Raw genomic sequence first — 17580 nt, forward strand, 5'->3', positions numbered from 1 at the left:
CCAGTTGGAGTTTTCCTCTCTTTGCCTCCTTGGACCTCCCATAGAACCTGCCTTATGCCAGGTCCCATTCTGCTAGACAGGGTGTAAGTAACAGGGGTGCCTGCTCCCATGTGATCAGTCTTTGAGGGGACATGGGTGGTTCCTGGTGTCTGCATTTCCAACCAGCACCCATCGCCCCAGGTGGTCCTCTGTCCTGTCTCTGAGTCCCTGCCCCTCCAGTCTCTACTCCTTTTGTTCTAACCACCTGTTCTTTGTCTCTACCTCTTTTTCCCCAACTGTACCTCCCCTAAGGATAGACGGTACTGAGGTGAGCGGAGAGGTCGGTGGGGGTGTGGGCGGGCAGGCATGAGTGAGGGTGGGCTGGGTGCCTGTCCGGGATGCAGGAAGGTGGGTTTTGGTAGGTAAGCAGCAGGTGCTGCAGGTGGGACCATCGGAACAGGCAAAGGCTGGCCACAGGAGTCAAGCTGGCAGGCATGGGAGCAAGTGGTGGAGCCCAAGACGACATGGGGGACAAGGCAGAGCGGAGGTGTGAGTTAGGGCTTTCAAGGATGGAAGGACTGACCTGTAGAGGGTCTTCAGTGCCAGGTTGAGGAGTGTCAGGTGGTACATGAGCAGAATGGAACATTGCAGCTTCCTAAGGAAAGGTACAGAATTAGGGACATTGAGCCTAGAAATAAGACCAGAAGTGCCACATCCAACATAAGCCTCATTTGGGCTCAGATCCTGGGTTCTGTGGAGTTCTGCACTGTCCACATGTACCATGAGCTCCCAGCCCCCCTCCACCCTGACCCAGAGGGAGGGCTGATTTGGTGGCCATTTAGGCAAGGGCTACATCCAGCAGTTCTGCCTCCCTGCTCGTCTTTTCCCTTTCCAGCAACCTGCCCCTGGCCTGTTGAGAGGCATTGGATGAGTAGACTTTCCTTGCTCTTGCTTCATTGTGGGCACTCGCGGTTTTTGGGAATGCTTAAGTACCTTTTTTCACGTCAACCTCATGTGACTGTGGCAGCCTTTATGGGGCACAGCTTCAAAGTGGCCACATGTTGAAAGCTCAGCAGGTAGGGCTCTGGCCCAGATGCCATCTGGGAGAGCTTAGGACCACGGGGTGGGGTTAAGGGGGGCTGACAGTAACTGGATGTCTTCTCTATGCCAGATGCTTTCCATCCATCCACTAACGCTATCCCACAGGCAGTTAAGGTTCATCGTATAGTTGGAGAAGCCGAGGTTTAGAGAAGCAATACTCTGAACGCTCCTCCATACAGGAGCTTCGGTCCTGCCCCTGGGTGTGCAAGGGTGCGTAGTGATTGCGGAGCCAGGTGGGTTCTCACATCTCTGAGTCTGCACCTTCTCACCACATTCCCTGCAGCTGTGTCAGTCCAGCCCCGGGGCCCAGTCGTCCTGCAGCAGCGAGCCCTCTCCCTTGGGCAGTGCCCCCAACAATGACAGCGGTGTGGACATGCCTGGGAGCCTGGGAGACCTGACAGCTCTAGATGACACGCCCCCAGGGGCCGATGCTTCAGCCCTGGCCAACCCCTCCACTGGTGGCCTGCAGCTGCGCCAACACCTGACCGCCATGCACCGGTTAGAGCAGCTCAAGAAGGAGAAGCTCAAGTCACTCAAGGATTCCTGCTCATGGGCCGGGCCGGCTCCACACACCCGGAACACCAAGCTGCCTCCCCTCCCGGGAAGTGGTAAGTGGAGGCCCTGGTATGTGGGCTGGGAGGGAGAGAGCCTGGGGTAGCCCCCATTAGGTTCATGCCCATAAAACATCACGCGTCCTCTCACTGGCTGCCCACAGTAGGATGGATCTTACCAGTCCATTGCACAGATTAGGAAACTGAGACCCAGAGAAGTAAAAGTGCCTCACTCAGATCTATAGCAGAGCTGAGACTTAAGCTAAGCCTGAGTAGCTGCAAAGCCCATGCTATTTTAACTACACCATGCTGCATTCTGTAACCACCTAAAAACAGGCAGGCCATCAGCATCGTCTTCCCCGTAGTCGTTCAGTCACTTATCAGGCACCTGCTGTGGGCACTATCACAAACGCCCCAGGCAACAGTGATATAATTCCAGTCCCTGTGGTTAGAAGGAACAGATGGTGAAAAAGCCGTGCCACTGGAGTTACAGTCACCCAAAGAATGAGCCAAATAGCACTGAGGGCAGAGCTCAGTGTAGAGCTATACATAAGAGGAAGAAAGCTGGGGAAAGGTAGGGAGGACTTCATGAAGGAGGCAGCCCTGTGTTCAGCCTCAGGAGGTGTTGATCAAGCTTTGAGATATAAGGAAATTTCTTTTTACCACGCACTTCTTGTGTGCTACCTCTGTACCAAGCAGTATGCTGCTAGGCACCAGGCACACTGAAGCACTTAGCATCTAGGCTGCCCTCCAGGGACTGACAGCCCAGTATGGACCATAGGACTGGATAATTGAGATGTGGACACTGCACCATCCAGCTCTCCCCTGAAGGGAGGACTTGTTGACCCAGCTGTTGAAGGAACTGCTGGTAGATGGCCTTCAACTCTCAGGCTCTTACAGAGATCACCAGGACTGCTGACAGCTGTTTCATCCAAGGTCATCTCTTCCCAGGGTGGCTCCCATCCAATGACTGATCACTGCAGGGGTGTAAAGGCCCTTTGAGGCCCACAGCTCCCCCTAAGGTCAGCAGGCGCTGTTGTTGGGCCTGCATCACTGCTCATTTACCCCTACCCATTCTACTGTCTTTCCTCCCTTCTATGGATATGGGTCTCTGGGCCCTCCCAAAAAGCAGCCTGCTCAGTAAACCCAGTCGTAGGGAGCCCAACTGGCAGCCCCCATCCACAGATGGTTATAGTACAGAGAGGCTGTGGCCAGGGCCCTCCAGGGCTCTTCTCAATAACCAGTCAGTCCTGTGGAGAGGACATTGTATCCACAGCTGGAAAAAAACCAGGACCGGACATAATGAGAATTCAGGGGCGCCAGACAGAGCGAGAGCCAAGACAGGGGTCAGGACTCCTGGCTTCTGCTTGCTCATGCTTAGCAATAGGGGCCACCATGTGCTCACTTACTGTTCCTTCTTCCTCCTTCCTCTCAGAAATTACTAATTGAGTGTCTCCTGTGTCTTAGGCTCTGTTCAAGGGCTCCAGGTTCTAGGGCTTCAGGTATGAAGACTGTCTGGTCACAGCAGGCAGAGCACCCCATCCCTAACTCCAGCCCCCACCTCCCGGTTCTGACCCCTCTCTTTTCCCACAGGCTCCATCCTGGAAAACTTCAGCAGCGGCGGGGGCGGCAGGCCGGTGGGACTGCTGCCAAACCCAAGGCTGTCAGAGCTTTCTGCAAGCGAGGTGACCATGCTGAGCCACCTACAAGAGCGCCGCGACAGCTCCACCAGCACGGTCAGCTCAGCCTACACCGTGAGTCGCCGCTCCTCCGGCATCTCGCCGTACTTCTCCAGCCGCCGCTCCAGCGAGGCCTCACCCCTGGGCGCAGGTCCCCCGCATCATGCCAGCTCTGCCGACTCCTACGACCCCATCTCCACCGATGCATCACGGCGCTCAAGTGAGGCCAGCCAGTGCAGTGGCAGCGGCGCAGGGCCGCTCAGCCTGACTCCGGCGCAGCAGTACAGCCTGCGGGCCAAGTACGCAGCGGCCACCGGCGGGCCGCCCCCCACGCCGCTGCCTGGCCTGGAGCGCGGGAGTCTACGGGCCCGGCTGGCACTGCTGGATATGCCCGAGCGTGCCTTGGGACCCCGGAGAGGCAGCGGCGGGCCGGCCTATGGCCATGCGGGGCCTGCGCCCGCCTTCCCTCACGAGGCACCGGGAGGAGGGGCGCGGCGGGCCAGCGACCCGGTGAGGCGGCCCGACGCCCTGGCTCCCCCGCGGGTGCACCGCTTCCACAGTGCCCACGATGTGAACCCCGCACCGCTGCCACCCTGTGCCTCCGAGAGGCGCGGCCTCCGCCTGCAGGGCCTCACTAGCACCGACGGCAACCTGACCCGCAGTGTCTACTCCCCCCGGCCGCCCAGCATCAGCGAGAACACGGTGATGGAGGCCATGGTGGCAGGGACAGACAGTGCGGGGCCTGAAGGCAACCTCATGCTGCCCGAGGACGACCTTGTGCTGCCCGATGACGTGGTGCAGTACATCAAGGCGCATGCCAGTGGCGCCCTGGATGAGAGTGCCCCGCAGGTATATCCTCCGGAAAGCACTTGCTTCTCTGAGCACTCCAAATTGCCTAGCCCGGGACTGCACGGCCAGCGTAGGATGGCGGCTGCCGACTCCCACATGGGCCCCTCGGCCCGGGTACTGGGAGACTGCCAGCTGGGATATGGGGCCTCCTCTAGCCTAAACAAAAACAACATGCCTGTGCAGTGGAACGAGGTGAGCTCTGGCACCATGGATGTCCTGGCCACCCAGGTGAAGCCTCCAGCTTTTCCACAGGGCAACCTGGCTGTGGTGCCGCAGAAGCCAACAACCTTTGGCCAGTACCCAAGCTATAGTCCACAAGGCCTGCAGCCGAGCCCTGGGGTCCTGGAGAGCACACAGCCACACCTTCAGTCTTGCAGTGGAGCCCCCTCCACATCCAGAGTAAATTATATGCAGCAGGTGCGGCAGCCAGGAACAGGTGGCCAGTGTCCCAATATGACCACCACTGTGAGCCCCCATACCACCTACGGCCAAGCCCACCCCCAGCTGAGCTCCAGTACCATGGGTGGGGCCCTCAACCAGTTCTCCCCATCCTGCAGCAACCTGGCAGCCAAGCAAGGCCACCTGGGGCTCCCCCAGCAAATGGAAGTTGCTCCCGACCCTACCATGGTGGGTAGCAGCCACAGGGAATTTGGGGTTCCCAATTCCACCCTGGCTGGGATGGCGCCATCTCACCCAGCCCAGAGCTACCCACAGCAGAGCCATCACCTGGCAACCTCCATGAACCAAGAGGGCTACCGCCAGGGCCCCAGCCATCTGCCTTCCCACCAGCCTGGTTTCATGGAGCTCCAGCAAGGCACAGTTGGGCTGGCCGGATCAAGCTTTGGCCTAGTGCAACCCCGGCCACCCCCTGAGCCCAGCCCTGCCGGCCGCCACCGTGCAGTACGTGCTGGGCAGCAGCTTGCCTATGCCAGAGCCACTGGCCATGCCATGGCTGCTGTGTCAGCCAACCAGGAGATGGCAGAGTCGGTGCCCAAGGGAGCAATGGCCACCATGGTGTCTCTGCCTCCTCAGCTGCCCCCACAGGATCCAGGTGGGGCCCAGGACCACAACATGCTCTACTACTATGGCCAGATCCACATGTATGAACAGAATGGAAGCCTAGAGAACCACGTAGGCTGCCAGGTCATGAGGCCCCAGCCACCGCAGCCACAGGCCTGCTCGGAGAGCATCCAGTCCCAGCCCTTGCCCTCACCAGGGGTCAACCAGGTATCCAGCACTGTGGACTCCCAGCTCCTGGAGGCTTCCCAGATTGATTTTGACGCCATCATGGATGACGGCGATCACGCCAGCTTGCTCTCGGGCACCCTGAGCCCCAGCCTCCTCCACAGCCTCTCCCAGAACTCCTCCCGCCTCACCACCCCCCGGAACTCTCTGACTCTGCCCTCCATCCCCACGGGCATCAGCAATATGGCTGTCGGGGACATGAGCTCTATGCTTACCAGCCTGGCCGAGGAGAGCAAGTTCCTGAACATGATGACCTAAGGCTCCAGCCCCTGGCGCTGAGCGGACCCGGAGGAACCATCCATTCCCAGAGCATGGGGCTGTCGTCCATTTCATCTTCTTCCAAAATAGTATTAATAGGTCTGAGGGAGTTTGCCAATTTCTGGTTCAGACCAGAAATGCTTTTAGGGCAAGTTTATGTGCATCTTGTCCGGTCTTCTTTTGGATCATTTTTTAGAACACTTTAAAAAAATCTCAACAGGAAAAACTCGTTTACACAGTGCTTCCCACTTATGGTGTTTATAGGACCACTTTGCTCTGGTTCCTTTGCCTCTGTCATTTGGCTAATGAGGGATTGCGTTGGCTAGGGCTTTCCAAGTACACAAGGAGAGAGGGTAGAGGAACCACATTTGGGTTTGGATCTGAAAGCCATAATGGATATTCCAATCCAGGAAGATAAGCTTCTCATTCCAGTGCCTGCAAGGAAAAGGAGTTGCTGGGCCACTAGAATTCTGTGAAGCTTAATTCTTGAGACCTCTAACGTCCCTCACCACAGAGGAAAAAAAGATTTTACCTAGATGATTTGGAAGCACATCCTGATTCCAAGTTTGGTAGAACTGACATCTCTACCCTGCAAAGCCAAGTTTGCAACTGGCAGACTGTCCAAGTGTATATGAATGAATAAAGTATGGGGGTATTACCAGAAAAAAGGAAAGAATAAATCGTAATACTAGGGGCATGCCCAAAAGCTACCCTGGCCTCTCCAGACCGTGTTTACAGTGTTCATGCATGTAGAATGTCGCCCTTCCTGAAAAGAACACTTATTTCTAAATACCTCGGGGCTGCTGGAGCTGCTGTGGGTTAGGGATGGACCAAGGGAAGCCAAATGTGGGATGGGACCTCAAGAAAGTTCGAGTGCACGGGGCTCAGCCTCAGGCCACCCTGGAGGTTTCCTGTAGGAAGAGAAAGTCACATGTTTACCCAATCCTGTTTTTCCAATGCACTGTCCACCCACTTTACCACGGGAAACCCCAGGGCCCAGTAGCAGCCTCTGCTTATGTTCTTCCAGGCCATGCCTTCCACTCACCGGCAGCCCAGTGGTCTAATCCAAGCTGCGGCATGCAGATGCAGTTCTAGTATCTTCCGGGTTCCCTTCCTTCTGCTATCTCGTTCATTTCAGAGAAAAATGGCATGCATGGTGTTTTTTGCTGAAGACGGGAGGGCAAAGGAGTCGATTCCTGAGACTCAAGGACCATCACTGAACTTTCCTGTTTGGTGTGACCAAGCCCCATCCCCAAATGGATTTTGGAACTGGTGTCAGAAGACATTATTTCTTAACATACTATAAGGTGAATTGGTGCATCTTCCCCACTACACACATACACACACACACACACACACACACACACACACATATGCCCCCATCCCTTTTCCATGTGGAATTTGTGGCAACCTTGCCAAAACCAAATGCACCACTATGAGCTTGATACTGACTATCAAGACAAGACAGGGCCATCACCTTACCTGGGCCCTTTGCATCCCAGAACATCAAATGCTATGTTAGGGTCCAAAGTCAAGGCCAAGTCCAAATAACAGCCTTGGGGCAAGTCCAGGGGTCTGGGCTCTGTGGTGGTCATTTACTCCCTGAGCTAGGATTTCACTAGCCATTCCCACCCTGTATATAGTCTGTACAGAAGACATCATCCCTGAAAATACGCTAGGTGAATCATCCAGCCGAATTTGTATCTCCAAAGCATTTTTAGCTTTTTCTACGTGCTATGAATTGAGATGACATGCTCAACTTGTAAATAAGTCTTTTTGTACATTAAAAAAAGTAATTTTTTCATAATTTATTTTGTCTGTCTGCTTCTTCTTTTTTTGACAGTAGTTAATGAGAACCTGGGCAGTAAATTTGGTGCATTTGAACAGAAATTAGGCTGTATTTTTTTCTTACTAGTGTCAAAATTGACTATTCCACCATCTCCAAGAAATGTTTAATACTGAGGCATTTACTGGCTGTTTGTTCCTTGTCTCTCTGGGGGTGGAGGGTGGGCAAAGTTTTGCATTTTAGTCAATATCTGGCTATTCTTCCAGCAAGCTAGTCTGAACATCTAAGTTGATATGCCAAGAGCCATGCATACCAGATCCAAGTGTAATCCCAAACACTCCTCATGTCAGAATCCTCTCTTTGAGGAGAAGTCTGATGAGCACATTTGAGTAGTTCAGGTGGGGGCTGGCAGACCCTCTGTGCTCTGTTGCAGGCAAAAGGAGAGTCAAGGCAGGCAGCTGGAGCCTCAGGATACCCAGCAACTGGCCTTAGGCAAAGGGGCTCATGGAGAAGAACCATGAGCAGCGGCTCAGCACAGGGAAGCGGCCCTGACAGATGCATAGGGAAGGCCCAGGTCTAGTAAGAGATCTATCAACCATTACAGAAATTAGGCCATTGCAGAGGAGCTAGCGAGTAGGGCATGAGGCCCAAGATGGTTCCTGAAACTGTAAGAACAGGGAAGAGGGTTTTCAGGACTGGGTTAGAGAGAGTAGAAGGTACCTTCCATACTCCCTCCACCTCTCCATGAGAAAACCTTGGCACCCCACTTAGAGCATTTGAAGCCAAGCCACATGGAAGGTATTTAAACTCAAAACATTCTGTGGGATGTAACTAAGTGGACTGAGGAAAGGCTCTCCAGTAAATAAGCAAAGGAAACATCCAAGGAAATGGAAATTAGCAGGTTTCCTTTCCTCAGCTCATCCCAGGTCTTTTCTGTGTGTCAGGAAGCCACCACTTCCCTGGGTGGTGTTTTCTTGTTGAAAGACTGCAGCCAGAGTCCTACTCCTGGCCTTGCTTCTCCCAGGGGGAGGGCTCGCCTAGCTGCTTGCATGCTCAGGAAGAGGAGCTGAGCATTCCTGGCTCACCTTTTCCTCTGCCTCTCTCAAAGCCCGTCTTCGGGCTTTGCACCTTCTCTACTACACATTAGACCTATGGAAGCATCTCTGCTCTGCTTCAGTGACAAAAGTTATTCAGTCTACCCGAGACTGGATGAGCCACAGTATTGAGAAGCCCATATTGGCCATTCAGTTCAGCCACATCTTCTTTATCAGTTAACTATGGCCATAATCATGTTGTATAATGATATCCATGAAGCTTCAGCACCATGTAACTAAGCATTTATTTAGCTCATGAATTTGAGTCAACAGGGGGTTGGCCAATATAGGCTGGGCTGGGCTGGGCAGCTCTATGGGTCAGCTGGGGGCAGCTAATCTAGCTGAGTGGCTGGGACAGCTTGGATTCGCCCACATGACTCATCTAACTCCAGGACTAGGATGCTGGCTTTCTTGTGGCAATGGCAGAAGCACAAGAGAGCAAGCCAAAAAATGTGAGTCCTCTTTAGGCCTATGCACAGAACCAGTATACCATCAGTTTCCCCTCATTCTTTTGGCCAAAGCAAGTCATATGGCCAAACTCATCATCAGTGACATTGACAAGTGTATTCCTTCCATGAGAGTGAGAGGGAGAAAGTGAGTTTTTCTCAGCAACAATACATATAGACAAGATTCATGTCCCTCCCACATGTTGAATCTATTCAACCAAGCTCCTCAAAGTCTATTTTGTCAACCATCAGTCTCGAGGGCTGGAATTTTGTGGCCTGCATCCATTCTGGATATGGCTCTTCTTGACCCAGAGACTTAGGAGCTAAAAAGTTTTCTGCCCTCCATGCACATACACCCAGCATACAGTGGTAAAACAGCTAGAATCACTGCAGTTACCACTCCCATCTCAGTCTGTGGTCCACAGCATCTGAAATCTTGCTGGGAAAACGTTGCCAGCACCTCTACTCTGGGTAGAATGTTCCTTGAGTAGCTGCAGTCCATTGTATTCTGCAGCTGTCAGTAGAGTAACCCTTTCAACCTCTTCCTTCCGGAAAAAAGTTGGGAGCCTGAGCTCCTTTACATTTCAAACAGCCTCAATTCCCTTTACTTCACACTTAACAATATATTTGCCCACTTAGTTCTCTTAAACATTATGAGTTTTCTACATATTTGACTCCAATCTACTCTGAGCTAAAGCCACACCCACAATTTCTTTGATGACAGGCCTCTCTCTGTCTGATTACTGGTACCCTTTATCAAGCTATGTGGGGCCATGCCCTGAAGGTTTCTAGGCACACTGTTGTCACTAAGAGGATATTCTAAAGCCATTTTACTCCTTTCGGGGACCTCAAGAATATAGAGGGGGCACATCCTTGATTTCATTTCTACTCTGAGGCTGAGTTTCACTAGCACTGCCTGGCTTGGGTCTTTGCACCCCAAGCCAATTCTTAATTAGAAGATCTTTCAGTGACTGGAAAGACTGGAGATGAGAAATAACTTTATTTTTTAGATTCTGCATGCAAATTGGCTCGCTCCTTTCTGGATTCATCTTTTACTTGCAGTACCTTATCATATATAGCTCAAAAAAGCTCATGTTCATAATACTATGCCTGGAAACCGGCCTGCCCAATTCTACAGATTCAAAGGTACATTTCCTCCATCCCAAATTGCCTTAGGTAATAATTGTACCAAATGTTTCTTCACCACATAGCACAGGTCGACATTTTTCTTGTCATCTTTTTAACCTCTAACTTTCCCACTTCCAAACCTATGCTACATGTTTTAGGAATTTGTTATAGTAGCCTCCCATTCCAGGGGCCATTTTCTGAATAAGTTCAATAATGCCACCTAATGAAAACCACAAAAGCTCAGAGCATACAACAAACAGCATTTATTTAGCTCAGGAGTCCTCAAGTCTGCTGAGGGGAGCTTGCCTAGGCTGGGGTGCTGAGGCAGTTTGTTCTGCTCCAGTGCCTCTTCCCCCTGGGACCAGCAGAGTCCTTAGACATATAATAGAGATGGCACAAGTACAACAGGTTAAGCAAAACACAGGAGACTTCTTAAAGCCTAGATTTGGAACAGAAAGCAAGTCACATAACCGAGTTCCAAATCAATAGAAGAGGGAAGTACATTCTTTCTAGAATTAGAGGAGACAAATATCTGAAAAATAATCCAACCTACTGCACCCTCTAACCCAGCTTTGATCATAATGAGACTGACATATCCTCCATCTATCTCCTGAGTCTGTATCTTAGTTGGTTCTAATCCTAAAAGGGGAAGACAGTGGGGTCATTAAATGGTACCCTGTCACCAGTGATGTACCAAAGTCAGCTCCTGTGCCTATTACATGCATCTCTTTCAAACTCTGTTCAGAGATTTTATACGGGTAACTTGAAGTAGGCCACGTTGAGAGAATTTACACCATGGGAGTCAGCAAACACTACCAATCAGGATTTCCTTCCCCTCACCACAGGGAGTCTGGGAGCCTGTTGTTAATCATTTGCCACTGTATCTAATAACAACTCAAATTCTATAATTTGCCAATAGCTTGATATGCTCAGAGATCTTTTCCAAGTTTATATGTCTACACAAACCATTTTGTGGAGATCTTTAAGGTCAGAGCGTCATGGGCACAGCTATCTTGGTCATCTAGTAGTTTTCAAGCTTTAATAGTCATACATTCTTTTGTTCAAAAGAAATTGGCTATATGAGGTCAAGAACACAGTTAAAAGTGAAGGTGAGATTGGATTAAAAATGGCGGAGTGAGAGACATCTTTCCCTGAAAAAACAATAAGCCGAACATCTAAAATCAACAAAAACACCCAAACTACACACTAGCACGTCTGAGCGTGAGATCTGAGCATAAGAGCTATCACAGGTCAGAGCCCCGGGTGTCAGGCAGTGGACTGGGAGAAACAAAGAAGCTACCTCTCTGCAGCAGCCGGAACTCCCTGTAGGAGAAGGAAGAGGGGGAGGGGAGAAAGTGCGACAGCTTCTCCGAACAGCCTTGCCTGTGAGTGCTGTGAGCTCCACATGGCCAGAGGCAGTGCTCAGTCATCAGGGCAGAGGGCAGAGAAATGGGAACAGCAGAAAAGCGAGGATGGCAGAGAAACAACAGTTGATTTTTACCAGCCACAGTTGAAAAACTGAGGCTGAGCCAGCAGTCCCCATCCCCCAAACCAGAGGGCTCCCCACCCCATAGCCTCTGAGACAGATCACTGCGAAGCCCCAGGAGAATCTAAGCAAACACTACCAAAACTACCGCTAACACTGACAGGAACTAAGACTGAGAGTAATGAGTGTGATTAATCATCTATAAGGGAAAAAAGACATTATTAAGATTTTATATAAAGCAGAGATCCAAGAGGCTTAGATGCCACCTACTGGAAACCAGAAGAAAAACACCTTTGCAACAAGCTAGAAACCATTACATAATGAATCTTTCTGGGGGCGGGGAGAGGGGAACAAAACACACCTCCATTAATGCTCAGGCGGAGAAATAGTCCATTAAACACCATGAATAACCAAGGTGACAAGGCATCTCAGAAAGAAAGAGAAAAATCTCCAGAAAATAAGCTTGCAGGTGTAGAAATATGCGATTTAAATGACAAAGAATTCAGGATAGTACTTCTGAAAAAATTTAATGATACAAAACAAATCATATCAACAATTTCAAGAATTGAATAAACAACTAAATGAGCAGAATGAGTTCTTTAGCAAGGAGACTGAAACCTTCAAAAAGAACCAAATAGACCTTCTGGACATAAAGAACACACTGCAGGAGTTGAAAAATGAAATAGCAAGCTTGGGAAATAGAGTCGACCGGAAAGGATCAGTGATATCGAAGACAGAAATCTAGAAATCATTAAGAAGAAAGAAGAGAGAAACCGAAGAATGAAAAATAATGAAAGATAAATACAAGAACTCGATGATACCATTAGGAAAGAAACATAAGAATAATGGGAATTCTCAAAGAGGAGGAAAAGGAGCAGGGACCAGAAAGCATTTTCAGACAAATAGTTTACAAGAATTTCCATAATCTAAGGAATGACCTGGAGCTTGGAATTCAGAAAGTCAATAGAACATCCAATTATTTCAACCCAAAAAGGCCTTCGCCAAGACACATTGTATTAAAATTATGAAAAATCAATGACAAAAACAGAATTCTCAGTGCAGCCAGGGAGAAGAAGATGGTAACTTATAAATAAAGGAAAACCCATTAGATTATTGTTGGACTTCTCAGCACAAATCTTACAAGCCAGAAAGGAGTGGAATCAAATATTCAAACTATTAAATGAAAGGAACTACCAGCCAAGAATAATGTACCCGGCTAAGCTCTCCTTTAGATATGAAGGAGAAATTAAGACCTTTTCAGATATACAAAAATTGAGGGAATTCTCCACTACAGGCCTGCATTATAGGAAATACTGAAAGGGATCAGCTCACCTAAAAGAAAATTATTTATATATATATATATATATATATATATATATATATATACACACACACACAAACACACACGTAATTAGTAGTAAGGTGACTAGCAAGTTCATAAAAGCAGAGGAGTGCAACTCTTACTACAACAGGGTATTACGAGCTTAAAATAAGAAGAGATTTGCTACACCAAAATAGCAATAAATGTTCAGTACACATAAGGACAAATTGAGACAATGACTGAAAAGGGGAGGATTCGAAGATCCAAATTCACAAAGGGGAATGGAGATAAGGTATGCGCAGAAGAAAAGGGATGACTGTATATATATAACTATCCTTTACATATTCATAATGGTAACCATACGTCAAAGGTTCAGAACCAAAGAATATAACATAAAACAAGAAGACCCAGAGGGAAAACCCATAAAAGCCAACCAAAATAAAGAAAACAGAAACACAAAGACAAGGAAGCAATGGGAACACCGAGCTACCAGAAAGCAAAAGATAAAATGGCTAAGAGAAGACCTTATATTTCAATAATCACCTTAATGGACTGGACTCACCAATAAAAAAGCACAGAGTTGCAGATTGAATCAAAAAAAAAATAAAACCCAACCATATGCTGCCTCCAGGAGACACATCTCAGCTCTGAAGACAAATATAGTCTCAAAGTGAAACGGCATTCAGAGAAAAGCGAGAGTAGTGGTACTAATATCAGATGAAACAGATTTCAAAATAAAAAGAGAAAGAAAGATGCTGAAGGGCACTTCATAATGATTAAGGGAATCAGGCACCAAGAAGATATAACACTTATTAATATCCATGCTCCCAATCAGGGAGACCCAAAATATATAAAGGAAGTACTAAGAGAACTAAAGGGGGAAACAGACCAAAACATTATCCTAGTAGGGGATCTAAATATCCCACTGTTAGATATGGACAGATCATCCAAACAAAACCAATAAGGAATAACATCCTTAAATGACACATTAGACCAACTGGACATTAATGACATTACAGAGCCTTCCATCCCAAAACAGCTGCTTATACATTCTTCTCTAGTGCACATGAAATAGTTTCAAGAATCGACCACATACTGGGACACAGAGATAGCCTCAACAAATATAAGAGAGTTGAAATCATACGAACCGTATTCTCTGATTATAATGCTTTGAAACTAGAGATCAACTGCAAAAAGAAATCAGGAAGAATTACAAATATATGGGGATTAAACAATATGCTACTGAATAACTGAATGAGAGAAGAAATAAAAAGAGATCGAGAAATACATAGAAACAAATGATAATGACAGTACAACATATCAAAACTTTTGGGACATGGCAAAAGCAGTCATAAGAGGAAAGTTCATATCATTACAAGCCTATCTCCCAAAACAAGAATGAGCCCAAATAAACAACCTAATGTTTCAACTTAAAAAACTAGAAAAGGAAGACCAAATGAAGCCTAAAGTCAGCAGAAGGAAAGAAATCATCAAAATTAGAGCAGAAATCAATGAAATTGAAAACAACAACAAAAAAATAGAAAAAATAAATGCAACAGAGAGCTAGTTCTTTGAGAAGGTTAATAAAATTGACGACCCCCTGGCTAGCCTCACTAAAGAAAAAAGAGAAAGAACACAAAAACAAATCAGAGATAAAAGAGGAGAAATTATGACAGACACTGTAGAAATACAAAGGGTCATACAAGAATACTATGACAAAGTATATAACACCAAATTTAATAACCTAGAAGAAATAGACCAGTACTTTAAAAACTACAACCTTCCTAGACTGAAACAAGAACTGGAAAATCTAAATAGACCAATCAGCAGTATCGAAATTGAAACAATCATCAAAAACCTACCAAAAGTAAAAGTCCAGGACCAGATGGCTTCAACAGTGAATTCTACCAAACATTCAAAGATTTCATACCTCTTCTTCTCAAACTCTTACAAAAAATTGAAGAGAAAGCAATACTTCCCAACTAATTTTATGAGGCCAATATCACCCTGATACCAAAACTTGGTAAAGATAACACATAAAAGAAAACTACAGACCAGTATCTCTCATGAACACACATGCAAACATCCTAAATAAGATACTAGCGAACCAAATACAGAAACATAGTAAAAAGATTATACACCATGATCAAGTAGGCTTCATCCCAGGGGCACAGGTATGGTTCAACATACACAAATCCATTAATGTGATACATAAACAAATTGAAAAATAAGAATCATAGATGCAGGAAAAACCTTCAACAAGATACAGCACCGATTTATGATCAAAACACTTAACAAAATTGGTATAAAAGGAGAGTACCTTAATATAATAAAGGCCATATATGACAAGCCTTCAGCCAGCATTATACTTAATGGTCAAAAACTAAAAACATTTCTCTAAGATCAGAAACAAGGCAAAGCTGTCCACTATTGCCACTGCTATTCGATATAACATTGGAGGCCCTAGCAAGTGCAATCAGAAAAGAGAAAGATATAAAAGGCATCCAAACAGGAAACGAAAAAGTGAAACTGTCACTATTTGCAGATGACATGATTCTCTGTATAGAAAACCCTAAACACTCCATAAGAACACTACTAGAAACAATAAGCAAATAAAGTAAAGTTTCTGAATACAAAATCAACATTCAAAAATCCATAGCCTTCCTATACTCTAATACCGAAGTTTCAGAAAAAGAAGTGGAAAAAATAATTTATTTCCTAATTGCAACAAAAAGAATAAAATACCTAGGAAGAAATCTAATGAAACATGTGAAGGGTCTATATAATGAAAACTGTAAGACCCTGTTAAAAGAAATCAAAGAAGATACAAAGAAATAAAAAGATATTCCATAGTCTTGGATTGGAAGAATCAACATAGTTAAAATGACCATATTACTTAAAGCATTATACAGATTTAATGCAATCCCCATCAAAATCCCATTGGCATTTTTTAAAGAAATAGAACAAAATATCATCAGAGTTATGTGGAAGCACCAAAGATTCTGAATTTCCAAAGCCATTCAGAGAAAAAAGAATGAGGTTAGAGGCATCACTCTGTCCAACTTCAAATTATACTGCAAAGTGACAGTAATTAAAACAGCATGGTATTGGCAACAAGACAGATACACAGACCAGTGGAACAGAATCGAGAGTCCAGAAGTAAACCTATATTTGTATGGGCAAATAATTTTCGACACAGAAGCCAAAAATATACAGCGGAGAAAGGAAATCCTCTTCAATAAATGGTGCTGGGAAAACTGGAAAGCCACCTGCAAAAGAATGAAACTAGACTCTTGTCTATTACCACATACTAAAATTAACTCAAAATGGATTAAGGGCCTGAATATGAGACCTGAAACAATAACATGCACAGAAGAAAACATAGGACCTAAACTCAAATACCTTATACTTAAAGAGGATTTTATAAATTTGACCTGAAAGGCATGGGAAGTAAAAACAAAAATAAATGAATGGGACTACATCAAACTAAAAAGCTTTTGCTTGGCAAAAGAAACTGTCAACAAGGTAAAGAGACAACCATTTGAATGGAAAAATATATTTGCAAGCAACACCTTTGTCAAGGGCCTAATATCCAAAATGTACAAAAAACTCATACAACTCAATAACAACAAAAAAACAAATGATTCAACCAAAAAAATGCACAGAGGACCTGAATAGATCCTGCTCAACATCTCTAGCTATTAGGGGAATTCGGATCAAAATCACTATGAGATACCATCTCATACCTGTTAGAACAGTTATAATCACCAGGAAAAGTAATAACAAATGTTGGAGAGAATGTGGAGAAAAAGGAACCCTCATACACTGCTGGAGGGACTGCACATTTGTACAGCCACTATGGAAAACAGCATAGAGGTTCCTCAAAAAACTAAGAATCGATCTACCATATATTCCAGCAACCCCTCTACTGGATATTTACCTCAAAGACTTGAAAACTCATATCTGATGTTCATAGCGGCATTATTCACAGTGGCCGGGACATGGAAGCAACTGAAGTGTTCTACAACAGGCGATTGACTAACGAAGCTGTGGTACATATATTCAATGGAATATTCCCCACCCATGAGAAGAGATAAAAAACCGCCATTTGCAATAACATGGGTGGTCCTCGAGATAACCATGCTAAGCAAAATAAGCCAGACAGAAAAGGTTGAAAATCACATGATATCATTTATATGTGGTATATAAACCTAAAAGCAACAAATGAACAGGACAAACAGAGACTCATGGACATGGGCAATGGAATAGTAGTTGTCAGAGGGGAGGGGGGAAAGAAGAGGGGAAAAAATAAATAAAATGTTAAATAAATAAATAAATAAATAAATAAATAAATAAATAAATAAATTTTTGGAGGAAAAGGTGGAGCTGATCTGGCTGAAATTGGGATCAGGAGACCTGGAACCCCTATACATTTTATATCCCTCTCTCTCTTGATCACCCATACAGAAGAAATGCAAAACATGTCCACAGAATGGAAAATTAAAATGAAAAGTTTGTTTCAATACCAAATGAACTGAGGCCCAGGAAGATTGTGAGCACATTGTGAAAATATTAGAACCCATCTTTATAGAATCCCAGAAGTAAGGTGTCTCCCCCAGCACTCATAAACAGAGGGTACAGCCCATGTGTGCTATAC

General features: G+C 46.3%; 1 protein-coding gene across 6 annotated transcripts in view; it reads left to right on the forward strand.

Annotated features, from left to right (window-relative positions):
* Window positions 1-7473, forward strand: part of GLI2 (GLI family zinc finger 2) — a 239832-nt gene extending 232359 nt beyond the window's left edge. For 4 of the 6 annotated variants that reach the window (XM_036236014.1, XM_036236016.1, XM_036236018.1 and 1 more), the window contains 2 exons: window positions 1364-1688; window positions 3225-5662. In XM_036236014.1, coding sequence (XP_036091907.1) covers window positions 1364-1688; window positions 3225-5662 — 2763 coding nt within the window. Of the gene's footprint in view, window positions 1-1363; window positions 1689-3224 lie in introns of all 6 variants that reach the window. The other 2 variants (XM_036236015.1, XM_036236013.1) reach the window with 1 other exon arrangement.
* Window positions 7474-17580: the final 10107 nt, after the last annotated feature.

This window comes from Rousettus aegyptiacus, unplaced genomic scaffold (genome assembly GCF_014176215.1).
Source record: "Rousettus aegyptiacus isolate mRouAeg1 unplaced genomic scaffold, mRouAeg1.p scaffold_m13_p_2, whole genome shotgun sequence".
NCBI classification, from domain to species: domain Eukaryota; kingdom Metazoa; phylum Chordata; class Mammalia; order Chiroptera; family Pteropodidae; genus Rousettus; species Rousettus aegyptiacus.